General features: G+C 40.8%; 1 protein-coding gene across 3 annotated transcripts in view; it reads right to left on the bottom strand.

The window, feature by feature from the left end:
* The window catches only part of LOC106588086 (integrin alpha-L), a 38367-nt gene extending 25498 nt beyond the window's left edge, over positions 1 to 12869 (bottom strand). The window contains exons 1-9 of one of the 3 annotated variants that reach the window (XM_014176755.3): positions 12648 to 12840; positions 11921 to 11989; positions 10186 to 10300; positions 9257 to 9354; positions 8964 to 9031; positions 8503 to 8617; positions 8161 to 8291; positions 7092 to 7234; positions 6808 to 6961 (exon numbers count right to left, since the gene is read on the bottom strand). In XM_014176755.3, coding sequence (XP_014032230.2) covers positions 6808 to 6961; positions 7092 to 7234; positions 8161 to 8291; positions 8503 to 8617; positions 8964 to 9031; positions 9257 to 9354; positions 10186 to 10300; positions 11921 to 11969 — 873 coding nt within the window. In that variant the 5' untranslated portion in view covers positions 11970 to 11989; positions 12648 to 12840. Of the gene's footprint in view, positions 1 to 6807; positions 6962 to 7091; positions 7235 to 8160; positions 8292 to 8502; positions 8618 to 8963; positions 9032 to 9256; positions 9355 to 10185; positions 10301 to 11920; positions 12090 to 12647 lie in introns of those variants that run through there. The other 2 variants (XM_014176753.3, XM_014176754.3) reach the window with 2 other exon arrangements.
* Positions 12870 to 13841: the final 972 nt, after the last annotated feature.

Genomic DNA, 13841 nt, shown 5'->3' with positions numbered 1-13841 from the left:
CATGGCACATCACGTCGTTGCGAACGACCACTCCACTTTGTGGGGAATATGTCCACTAACCACGAATCTAAACGGCCATACCTGGAAACAGTCCTGGAGGACTGTTTAGCTTGTCATGCGCTAATTGATTCGGGTGCGACAATATCACTCATCACTCAAACATTGTTTGATGATCTCAAAAGGGCTTTGAAACCAACTAAACGTTGGTTAAAAGTGGAATGATGCGACACTAAACTTCGAGGGGTCACTCAGACTACCTCGCCTCTCACATTGAGAGTCATGCTGAAACTACACTTCCAGGACGTATCGCTCGTTCACCCTGTGTATGTTACCAGCCTCGAAACTGTAACCCTGCTACTTGGCGCAGACTTGATGGATCGGTTACTCCCATTGATGGATTGGAAAACCAACCAGGTATGGTCACAGGCCACAGTGCCTTCTCCACTGACCACACCGTCTCCCCCTAACGCTAGCTGCAACGCAGTCCTTCACGAGGGGTATCTGTCGAAAGCACCCCTTGAGAAAAAGACGTTTAGAAACCTCTTGGTACAAAATCCAATCCACGGAGATAGTACGATATCTCAACACATTCCATCAGCCAACCTGATTGACCATTCTTTTCATGATTTCGAGACAGCTGTCTCTGTGAATAAGAAACTTCCCTCCTCCTTGCAGTCATGTAATACGGTAGTTGAGATGAACTTTTCTTTCCCTTTGGACACTTCCACAAGCACTGCGGCCGTCCCAGCAAGAAAAACATTGATGCGCAGAGTATACTCTGCTTCCGATGATACACCTTCCGCTTTGGGGGGACTGTCACCCCTTACAATGACACTAATGGCGTCAGTCCAGCAACTGACCCGATGACTCCCACTTGTGAAACACTTTGCGATATCACAGACCGATATCCTCGTCTCAGTTCGCAGGTAATGAAGAGGTTGCCACACGCGGACGCGGTGGTGACTGACATGCCTCGACAGCCACTGAGCGTTTTGAAGCACAAACACCAGGAGATTTGGTTGAAAGGTTACAGCCACTCTCATAACAACGCGGCTGCTGAAAACTCGTACGTAGGGTCCGATCTTCTCGTTTGCGCATCGGACACCAACACCAACCGCTGGTGGGGGGGTCCCGAGGCACAAAGGGGGGGAATAGTAGCCCAGACCCATGATGAGCCTCATCGAGGCCGGTGGGGGGGTCAAGACTACGGACAACACCGTACGAGGCCGCCAGAGCATACATCAAATCTAGTTGTAAACTCTCCTATGAGAACAGTGAGGAGCAGACAGGCCCCTAGACGGGGATTATCTTAGAAGACATCTAAGATAGTACTGAGGTGTACCACACTGGTCGTAAAGGAAGTCCAGTGGACTTGTCCACCTCCAAAACTAATGGCATCAATAATCATTCTTTGCCATGCGTAGGTTCCACTACGATACAACTAGTAAAATGCTCCAATCATGTGTTCCGGTAGATAATATTTCAGAATAAATCGGTAGGATAACTGGTCCCCTTGAGTACCAGTACCAATACGAGCAACAGTCAGTCCAGCTACAATCAGTAAGAAGGTTAGAGACTTAACCAATCAAATTACCATTGACAACAGCGACATAGGAGTCACTCAGAGTGCAACACGTGGAGGGGAATCTCCAGTGCACTCTTCCAATGGTTAACACACATGTCACTAATAAATAGGACCCTCCATTCAGGAGTAAAATTATTAGAAGTCATGAACCACGATCACACCACGTATGACTGGTCCAATACTTAAAGAGTACTTCCGTCGTGAGGTTAGCTCCTCCGTGGATAACATAGCTATGAAATAGACTTCATACCTATCGCCACTACAATAGGGGAAGACAGTGACTTGTAGAAAAACTACTACAGACTCCCTTGACACCAATTCTGACTGACCTCCAGGCATTGACCTGAAAATTACCTGACTACGTCAGACTCATTCTGAACAAGTTGTAATCTGCCCGGATACTTGGTTTTCTTCCCTTGACATGCGCGCTTGTGTAAGCATAAGCGCACATGCACAACGGAACATCCAATTAGGATTTATGCTAGGACCACTTAAGGGCCCAAGCAATATACCAGCCTTAGTAAAGTTGAACATTTACTTCTAGGCCTTTGACTCTACAGCACTCACCAGTTTTCTTCCCAGAAGTCCGTAGGTCATACCTGTAGACTGCCCAAAACTGGTGCATTACAGCTGTAGACTTATCATATAGTTATCAACTTAGGATAGCGCCTAAGCAACACACCAAGTAGGAAAAACCCTAGATATGTCATTAGAGACAATGCCATGATAATCATTTTGCCAGAACATTGGACGTATATAGAATACAGTCCAATTAGATGATTTTTTGTGTGAACTATATTTTGTATATTTTTGTTTTGTTTATGCTTTCATTCCTTTTCGGTTCAGTTCCTTTGACACTTAGGAAGTGATAGAGCCATAAACATTTCCCCATACAACCATCACTTAGTGCCACAACGCCGCTCATTGGGGAATGAATGTAATTATATATATTTCATGAGTGTGTGTGCGTTGTTAACATCTGCCTAAGTTACTGCCCAGATCTTCCAGTCTGGACGACGGGTCCGGAACGGCGACCCCAAATCCGGAGAGACTACCAAGGTAAACCACCAGAGGGGGGGACCGCAACGGCAATCACCAACCAGGACATCCCCTGGCCCTTCCTGGGGTACTTTACAGCTTCCAGGGAACCTACCAAGGTACACCAATTGAGGAGACCGCAACGGCGATCACCAACCGGACATCAACTGCCCATCCTTGTGGTGGACGGCTCCGCTTTCAGAGAGCCTACCAAGTTCAACCACCAGAGAGGACTGCAACGATGATCTACCAATGGGACATCACGTGATCATGATTTTATGTTGATTTGTAACTTGCAGGATAAACAAGATCCAAACCACCAGGGGGTATGTCATGACGTTGGCCTCTTTTGGTACAGGGAGGACAGTTGACCCCCCCCTCCCTGTTGCACCACCACCCAACCTACCTCCCACCCCAATCCACCCTGTGTGTAAAGGGTTGTAAAAACTCTAAAATTCCAGGAGAGTCTCTGGCCACTTGGCCCATAGAGAGACACAGGAAATTCTTCCAACTCATAGAATTGGAAAGCCAAGCGACATTTTGTGTTCTGGAGAAGGTATGGAAGATTGGTGAAGAATCCAGCTACGAACTGATCCGCTTGGTACAATTTTGTGATACTCAGAAGAGACAATATAGCCATATTACCATAAAACTGTTTATATAATAGCATCATAATGGTTGTATAGAATGTATTAATAAGGATAAAGCTTTTGTAAGACATTGAGATGCTATGTACTGATGTAATGTGATAGAATTGTATTTCTGTAACCAAATCTAACTCAGCCATAGGCACGCCCCCAGGGACCCATACAGGACCAGGCGTCATTTGACAAGCTGTTCTATGGGCACTATAAAACACCCCTTGATTTACATTTCCCCAGACCAGGCCTACACTCCGTTGGCTAATAGGTTTTACCTTCCAATTCCTCTACTGAAAGTGAACCATACCACGTGGTTAACTTTTAGACTATTGATACCGACAGAATAAGAACAAGTCTTTGATATTAATTATTAGTCTGCAGCTAAGTAAATTATATCATCAAACGCGAAGACCAACGAAACAACCATTCTATGACGACATTAATGAATGTCGCTCTGAAAGATCCATTCTAACCGAGAGAGAGAGAGAGAAAGAGAACGCGGACAAAACTCCCCAACAGAACAGAACTCTCGAACAAGGATCACGACGACACATGAGCGTAAATATATATATTGATTGCAATTGTTCCCGAATGAGTGAGCCTTCAATTGTCAATTGTTAATATTAATGAACTCTGTGTAAACTTCTCAGCTGACCGTTTATGACCCATTGTCTAACAGACCAGCCATGCTTGTTAGCCAGTAGGGCACATTACTATACCAATCCTTTGTGACGATAATTACTGTGTGTATGTTTTTCTGTTAATTACTTAGTGTAGTAAATAAATGATTTTAAGACAATTGATGTATGGATGATTTCAGTAAAGACTGGGTTCGTGCAGATACAACAATTTACGACGTTTGGAATGAGACTGGACTGGAGGTAAAATACACCATTCAACATACACCATTCAACAAGAAGATAATCGGCCTATACTATAATAGAATAGAATATTATAGTACAGGAAAGTTATATTAGGAAAATTATAGCTTTGTAATCTGAATATTCTCCTTGGTGCCCCGATCTCCTAGTTAATTACAATTAAACGATTAATCAGTTTAATCGCGTGATAATAATTACAGGGAGCTAATTGATAAACATATCTTCAGTGTAATGGTACCCCAAAGACACGACACCGGTGTCCTGTGTGAATTTAAATATGCTGTCTCTAATTCTCTCTTTCTTTCTTTCTTTCTTTCTTTCTTTCTTTCTCTCTTTCTTTCTTTCTTTCTTTCTTTCTTTCTTTCTTTCTTTCTTTCTCTCTCTCGGAGGACCTGAGCCCTAGGACCATGCCTCAGGACTACCTGGCATGATGACTCCTTGCTGTCCCCAGTCCACCTGGCCGTGCTGCTGCTCCAGTTTCAACTGTTCTGCCTGCGGCTATGGAACCCTGACCTGTTCACCGGACGTGCTACCTGTCCCAGACCTGCTGTTTTCAACTCTCTAGAGACAGCAGGAGCGGTAGAGATGCTCTCAAAGATCGGCTATGAAAAAGCCAACTGACACTTACTCTTGAGTTCCTGACTTGTTGCACCCTAGACAACTACTATGATTATTATTATTTCACCATGCTGGTCATTTATGAACATTTGAACATCTTGGCCATGTTCTGTTATAATCTCCACCCCGGCCGGCACAGCCAGAAGAGGACTGGCCACCCCTCATAGCCTGGTTCCTCTCTAGGTTTCTTCCTAGGTTTTGGCCTTTCTAGGGAGTTTTTCCTAGCCACCGTGCTTCTACACCTGCATTGCTTGCTGTTTGGGGTTTTAGGCTGGGTTTCTGTACAGCACTTTGAGATATCTGCTGATGTAAGAAGGGCTATATAAATACATTTGATTTGATATATATAAACACACACACACACACATATACACCCATTGGAACCCTTTGGTTCCTTCCTCAGGCGTTATTGTTTCTGTTTCAGTTTCCTGTCTGTGCGTTGTTCGTGTTTATTGTTTTGTTTATTAAATTATGCTCTCCTGAACTTGCTTCCCGTCTCCCTGTGCACTCGTTACAACATGTTTCAAATTATATATATGTTGTTAAAGATGCAAGAGCAAACTACTTCTCAAGAGCGAACTACTTAAATCCTTTTGCATGACAATAACTGTATGACAAAATGTCCTGACCACCACAGCACTTCATTATTGATTTTCAATAAACCAGTTTCAGTGCTGTGAAGTGAGCTGAAGCCCGATTGGCACAAACAATATGTTCAATTGTCTTAAACAGAATTTTCGAGTTGTGGGAGTTCTCAGAGATCAGGGGTAGAGAAGTAGTTTGCTCTTGCATCTTTAACCACAACATTGTAATTTATCATCAGATCCTTCATTATCTCATAGAATACTTGAAGTTTGCAGGCTTTCCTTTCACGTTCAGCATTTTTTTTAAACCCTTTTTAAGGGTAACGAGTGTGGTCATCTAACCAAGATGAGACTCTGGCAGACAGTTTATTATTGGTTATATCTGGTGCCACTGAGTCAAACGTAGCCTGACATACAGTATGTAATTGAACCTGTTCAGCAAATCATCAGTGTGATGACACAGAACAGGATCCTTAGTAGAGGATTAAAAAGCATTTGTAAATTTACTAGCAGTTGTGGAGGTATTGATGGGTGAGGGAGTGGGAACAGACACATTTTTAGGTGGAGGAGAAAGCATTTTAAAAACAATACTGAGATGGTCAGAGACACACACATCAATAGTTTCCAAGTTATCAAAATTCAGACCATAGAACAGCACGAGATCAAGAGTATGGCCTTTGTTGTGTGTAGGCCCTGTGGCATGTACCACAATGTTAAAGGATTCTAATAGGTTAAAGATGCACTATGCAGAAATCACTCTGATATTTCCTGGTTGATGAACTTCTAATAGTTCGCTTAATTTCAGTTTGTGACAAAACAAGCAAGTGTGGAGAATCAAACCGCTGTAGAATATAGTTTCCATGATCAAAAATATTGTATTTTCAGCTGTTTGAGGCTGGTGTACAAAGCTGAAAGTAAAAGATATAAAATCGAAACTTAAAAACGGGGAGCATAGAAATAGCGCACATAGAAGATATCTACCAGAGCTACCGCTTCTTAGACTTGCATTCAATGAGAATGACAGATCTATAACACACATTTCTATGTGAAATTGGTCAGGTGGCCCAAAAAGGTACATACATTGCAGCTTTAAAAAACTCCCAACTAGTGTAATATTTGGGAAACACACATGAATGTAAGCAGCATACATTGAAATCATACATTAAAAGCACTAACACTGGTATACACTGGTGATCAACTAGTCGAAACGGCCATATGCCAATATATTTGCACCTCGGTGAACTTCAAGTGAAACAATTTGAAAATGTATCTCAATCCAGGGATGGAAGGTGTTGCTGTACTCCTAATTATCCCACAACAGTTTATGGTAAATGGAGAAGATAAAAATACTGCTGCTTTAGCATTAGCTAACTAACATGAGGATGAACAGTTGTAATTGAATTAAGTCATACAATTGTGTGGTGTTGTGTAGGGGGTATTATAGGTATTATAGGACTTACCCCGATGACAAAGCGGATGATGTTTTTCTCATCACTTCTTCTGATAGAGTTTAACCTTCTATCATTATCACTGGGATTTCCATCTGTTATTATGACCAGTACTTTAGTTGCATCTGCGGTGGCGCCGGCAGCTTGGTCTTCAAAAATGTTGTTCCTGAAATAGATGTATTCAAACAACAGATCAAGCTATCTTTCCTACACCACATTCCTCTTTGATCAGATTCAGAGTATTCGGTTAGAACTTTGAAAGTAAAACTGATTAATAATTATCAACTGGGACCTACAAGACAAAGTCTATTGCCTTATGTGTGTTGGTTAGATAAGCCATGTGCTTTTCTTCCCAAAGTTTAGTCAAGGCTCTCTCCTCTTGGTAGTCTCTGAAGTTGAAAACTGTCCTGGTGTTTGTTGAGAACTGAACCGCTGCGAACTGTCGTTTACAAAAGAGGAAAAGATGACTAATATTGACTAATACCATACTTTACCATAATACCATACTTTCCATTGCACATACACTCTTAGAATTAGTGGTGACTTGAGGAACCCTGAAGATCTTCAAGGAACCCCTGGAGTTCCTCAAGGAACCATTGCTAGTCAAGTGGTTCATATTTGCACCTTTGGTTAGTTGAGGGGTTCTTGGAGGAACTTTGAATGGTTCAATGTGGCATTGGGTTCGTGGAGGAACCCTGGAGTAGAGGCGTGGCTTAGTATGGGCGTGGCTTTAAGATACAGTATATATTTTGTAGGCCACCCGTAAGAGTAAATGTCACTCCTGTTTATCTGTTCTGCTGTATTGTCATCACATGTGAAGGTTAAACAATAATATTTTTGTATTGTCAATGAGGTTTACAGAGGTGTTCCTCAAGAGCCTGTGCTCTTCCAAAATGGGAATAGTTGCCACTTTATTACTATATGTGAACAGAATTAATATTATTACAATTTTATTGAAATATATAATATGTATAAATATTAAAGGATTTAGTTTGCAGTGTGAAACTTAACATGATGAACAGGAATGACATTTACGCTAACGGGTGTCCAAAAAGTGCCTATCTGAAAGCCACGGCTCCAATCTGATAGGCTGCCACCACTACAATATATTATTAAAAAGGTTCAAAATGTAACTCCTCCCATCAGAAAAAGGTTATGGTTTGAACCTTTACACAGGGGTTCCTCCAAGACCCTTTTAAGAAGAGGTTCCTCAAGGAACCTGTTTGAACTGGAAAGGTTCCGCCGGAATGGCAACCCAAATGGTTCTTCTAGGCACCTTTACTTCTAAGAGTGTAGAGAAACAGATGTATGTTCAGCAACCTCACGAGCATGATTTAAGTTATGAACTTTAAAAGGGAAGAATACCTTGATTGAGGAGTTTTTTAGGGTTGTCATGATATTGTTTATGAAACCTTTGTTCTTATCAAATTCATCCGCTGTCATGCTTCCTGATCCGTCAAAGAGGAAAACGAGGTCCACTATTTTCTTAGTACATTCTGTTAGAGAAAGTGAATTACATAAGTCTATATGATGTACAACACTCACAACATTCTTCACATATTCAGGAATCCAGATCTTATCATTCACAATTAATATTTTGTGACCTAATCCTAATGTAATTTAGCATGACATGAATAAACAGTCAATATATACCAAAAAATCTTAGGTTATTTTATCTACAGATATGTTCAAGTTTCACTGTTATACCTTGGAAGGCAGGTGTGAAGTTCGAGGTGATGTGGAGCTGGCTGTTGAACTGATAACAGATACTGTTCAGATAGGAGTTCCCATCACACTCGTGTGCCAGGCCAGGGCTGCAGGCCTGAATGAGGAGAATACGTCATTGTAAATGTGATAAAATAATGGATTTTCTGGTGGACCTCAGATGTCTTCAAAAGAGAGAGTTACAGGAATTTGGCATGATCATTTTTAGATTGCTTAGCTATTGTTTTATAACTCAAGTGAAACAAGTCATTCAGGTTTACACAGGCAGCCCAATTCTGATCTTTTTTCCACTAATTGGTGGAGCTGATCTGATTGGTCAAAAGACCAATTAGTGAAGAAAAATGCAGAATTGGGCTGCCTATGTAAATGCTGCCAAACATATTACATATGGAGTATTTGAAAACAAGAACATGATCAAATTAAATGTTTGGTGGTTATCTTACAGTGAACGTTGGAGGAGAAGTAGATTGTCCAGCCATAGACAGTCCAATGTACTTGATTGTGTCAGTTTCTGTTGGAAGGGAAAAGGCAGACTTGCAGAATCAACTAGTGTTTCTCATTTTCAAGATCTTGTTGACATTTCAACAATATTTTAATACTCGATTAGCCATGGTTACCGTGATAGGTGTTACATGTTCTAATAATACTTATAATTATTCATTTTGTTAAGGTAGCCACCTTTCTAAATTGCAGTCCAGTAAGTACAGTATAGTGCATCATCAACATCCATCTCTACCTTGAGGAGTGTAACAGTCTGTACAGTTTGTTCGGTCTTGAGCACATCTACAGATTCCACCAGATCCGTTCTTCTGATGTGGCGCACTGACCATTACCCTGTGTGCGAAAAATAAAAAGGTTAGTTTGGCCAATTTAGATGAGACTGCATACACTTGTTATACATATGACAAACTTTAGATCAAGAATGGTTGCATAACATTTCTGACAATGTGGTAAATTACTTTTGTATATCTGTTTTCTTTTGGTTACTAAGGTTAGAATAGCAACGGCATGGTGAAGGAGGAAAGCAGGATGTTGTCAGAGGTGTGATTTGACGGAACACAAGTCAGAATTTCCATTCCATCAACGTATGCATAACTAATACACTGATGCACATTAGTCATGGGCATTGGATGCAGCTCACATCATTTAAGAAACGAAAGAAGAATATAATATGTGGATGCTACCATGAAAGGATAATCCTCAATGAGTCTTGAATAACAATGAGTGAGAAAGTTACAGAGGCATAAACTCCCCTGTTATTGTAGTGGTGAGAGGTTAGCATGTCTTGGGGTGTGATATTTGTACGTCTAACACTCAAAAGGTGTTGTACTTTCTAAACGCTTCACCAGACACGGATGAAGATACCCTCAAATTAAAGCTGCCAGTCTGCACTTTAACCTCATAGTCATTATATCATTTAAAATCCAAAGTGCTGGAGTACAGAGCCAAAACAACAAAAAATGTGTAACTGTCCCAATACTTTTGGAGCTTACAGAAACATATATATATTTCTAAATACATAGCTATGGATATATATAGTGCATGTTTGCAGATACAGGTGCATTTTTCTGGTCATTTTTGTTTCCTCAGGTTTGTGATATTGTTTTGCAGATTAAGTTTGTAATACTTAGCATTTTTCACTATGACGATAACAGTAACACTTGCCCTTTCTCCTTGCCAGATATGAATTGCAGGACTTTGTATCCAAAGAAATCCTGTTCTGCCCCCTTGTAGATTTTTGGGTTTGCTTCATCGATGTTGAAAGCCATTGAAGAGACAGCTGGCGAGTGAAAATAAAGAAGGGTACAATCGGATGATAGACACAACTATTTGGGTTAGATGCATAAAAATTATATTCTTTAATATTTGCTGTCTATAAGGCCTAATCCACGATTTACAATAAAATACGTCATCTAAACAGCATTTCACACAAATGTTCGATATCCGATCTTCCCTACAACACAGGAAATTGGCATATTTTCATATTTTAGATTGTGGTCAGTGAAAACCAGTGCCGGCACTATGGGGGCATTGGGGCGGGGGGCAATGACTTTGACTTTTGACTTTTGTGCCCACCCAAAAAACCTTCTATCAACATTTGGATACAGTCATTTATTGATATAAATATTACTACACCAGAGCTACATGCTCTAGCCAGTCAAACTGCCCGCCAGTTCATTGCCAACCCTGTAGCCTATTTTATACTCAACAAGCAAGAGCAAGCTGCTTCTCCCTATTAGTTAAAAGAAATTGCTCAAAATAAGTGACCAAACTATATTGCTATTCCTGGGACTTGCATTGAGCTAGGATACTCGTACAAGAGCTATTATCAATAGAGAGAGGAGAGGGGAAGAGAGAGAGGCCAGTGGAGCCGATGCTTGCAGAGATGCGTGAATTGCGCAAGACGGGAATAGTGAAGACAGAGATGTGTTACAAATTTGGGTAATTCATATATTAATCAATCATTCGTAGGCCTAGGCTGCCATACCCCCTGACCTGTGCTATGTAAGACCGGGTCATAGAATATCCACCAGAGACAGATTTAAATATCATATAGCTCTTCATAATAAATACCCCCAGCTGATCATAGTCTGGCGCAGGCTCTGGTGAAAACAAGTAAAGGTTCAATGTGTAAGATGTGCACATGGATGAAAAGGTGCATAAACGTATTTTGAGGAATCATCATTTACATTTTTTTGACTGAACATAGGTGTGCTATAGGCTACTGTGGTTCAACCAGAACTGCCATCAATAGTTAATGTAGCTGTAACATTGTAAATAACTTCTTTATAACTTTTTCACTATGAAAAATGTGTGATAAATGGCCAAAAGTTAATGCTTATCATTGAGTGACTAAAACACATGAATCGACAAGGAAGTTGTATCTAGGTTTAAAAGGTTAAGTGACCTATGGTCCCAACCAACTACTGCCTTAAATTTAAAAAAGTGGAAGTCGGTTACCGTTATTGACTTGAAACCACAAGATACTGTATGACTAGTTCTGTTTTCTAAAAAGCCCCCAAATAGTGACAATGGAGCATCTAACAAGTAAATTAAATTCAGAGCATTGAATTTTTGATCCCCATTAGTCGATGGCAATGGCAACATTAGGCACCTTCCTTTTACATAAATTATCCTTGTGCAAGTTAAGCATCCATTTTGAAAACATATCCTCCTCTACAGTACTTCAAGTTTGTCTACTGATTGCAATGGTGTGAACAGTTCAACATATTTAGATTTAGTCAGGAATAGCAAAACTAAAACTAAACTGTAATTTAAAACGTGTAATATTGAAAGTAATTTACTTCTTTTTACTATTTGAGCTAATGATGTTTTGTCCAACCCCTTTAATATGTAATTGAATATTAAGTTGAGTGAAATCCTGATAATCAGCGCTTACCCATGGCTGCCATGCAGGTGAGTAGGCAGAGGGGTCCCTGCCTGGACATCTTCTATTTCTCTTTGTTCACTAGCATGCAGTGAGGAAAATATTGCAACACTCAACCTTTGCAAATGAAACTTACTTGTCTTCCTGCACTTTGTTTCCTGTGTGCCTCTTCTTATATGAGGTGTCTCCACCCCCAAAAGTAGCTGTGGTAGTTCACTATCATTTGGGTGAGTATGTGGATGTACATTCCCAGGTTAGCCTATACGTTACCTGGGCTTCTCCCAAATCGTTACAACATGGCACTGTGTTCTGAATTACATTTAGGCTAACAGTTGGTTAAATACATTCTTGCCCTGGGTCCCATAATTGGTTAGTCCAGCCCAAATAAATGGCTCTGGTCCAGTGTGTGTTGGAACCTTCATTGTTAATGCTTTGCTTATTGGTTATGTGGTGCATTGCCACAGAACCATGTTAGTGGAAGATTCATAAATGATCCCTGTGCAAGTTAAGCATCCATTTGAAAACATATCCTCCTCTACTTCAACTATACTTATTGGTTACAATGGTGTGAACGGTTCAACATACTTCAGTATTTCATACTCAGCTCCCCAAAAAATAAACTGTAATTTAAAATATGTAAGTCATTTACTTTTTTACGAGTTCAGCTGAGGTTTTCTCCAACCACTTTAATATGTAATTGAATATTAAGCTGAGTGAAATCCTGATAGTCAGCGCTTACCCATGGCTGCCATGCAGGTGAGCAGGCAGAGGGGTCCCTGCCTGGACATCTTCTCCCTCACTTTGTTCACTAGCATGAGGTGAGGAAAATATTGCACCACTCAACCTTTGCAAATGAAAATGACTTGTATTCTTGCACTTTGTTTCCTGTGTGCCTCGTCTTATATGAGAGTGTCTCCACTCACGAAAGTAGCTGCAAAGTAGCTGCGGTGGATTATTATCATTTGGGTGAGAAAGTGGATGTACATGTTTTATGCAATTTCCTCTTTTGCACTATTGGTATTGGTACATTGCCCCATCCCCTTCTTTTATACTTCCCCAGTGAAAATACCTTATAAGTATCAAATGTGAGAACCCTGTCAAGAAAACCGGTACAGAGTACATACTGTGGTGGCTAATTTCTGCATTACCAAATGAGGAGAGTTACAAACACACCAGTCTGAGTTAAACTACATCTTTAATACTTAAGATACTTTTGCAAAAGCACTTGACCTTCAATAATGCATTCTCTCGAATGAACCATTGAATAAGGTGCCTACACCTCAATACAAAGAGTTTTTATACTCAAGGTCCACCCCTCTCAACGTACATGACAAACCACAGATACATAGAATGGGTCACAAGGTTAAGTTTTGTATGACAGATATCCACACAGCAGGCAGTAACTGCTATATCAACAGGGTTCATTATATAGCCCAGTATCTGGTCCCCTTAGAACCGTCCCTCCCTGGTACGGTATTGAACAGAACGATTAGCTCATGTCCTCTGGAATGCTTTTTAGGCGTTCTTATCAAAATACATCATAAATCTCCTCTGTCAGTGCTATCTCATAGAGGCCCATCCTCAGTAAAACACCTCTTGTTCCCACTCCTGGACAGGCTCACTGGGGGGAGTGAGCCTCTAGGCCATATACTATCACAGGATAAGTGCAAGATCTAAGAGAGGACATACAATGGTCCCAGACACTACCATAAACCTCCCCACAATAAAGAAAAGGAGGGAGTGACTTGCTCACAGACATTGTGGAGACAAGTCTTTGGTTTTCCCATTAATCACGCCATCCCTTCACATGGTTTAAGAATAGGTAAAGACACATTCACATATAAAAGACAAGTCTGACCTCTCCCCCTCTCTGGGCCCCAAGTGACTGAGCCCCAGCTAAGGGAAACGTGCAACTGAAACATACCAGAGTGCA

Source organism: Salmo salar, chromosome 02 (genome assembly GCF_965601325.2).
Source record: "Salmo salar chromosome 02, fSalSal1, whole genome shotgun sequence".
In the NCBI taxonomy this organism is placed as follows: Eukaryota; Metazoa; Chordata; class Actinopteri; order Salmoniformes; family Salmonidae; genus Salmo; species Salmo salar.
The sequence above is the reverse complement of the archived record's forward strand: the minus strand, read 5'-3'. Positions and strand labels throughout refer to the sequence as shown.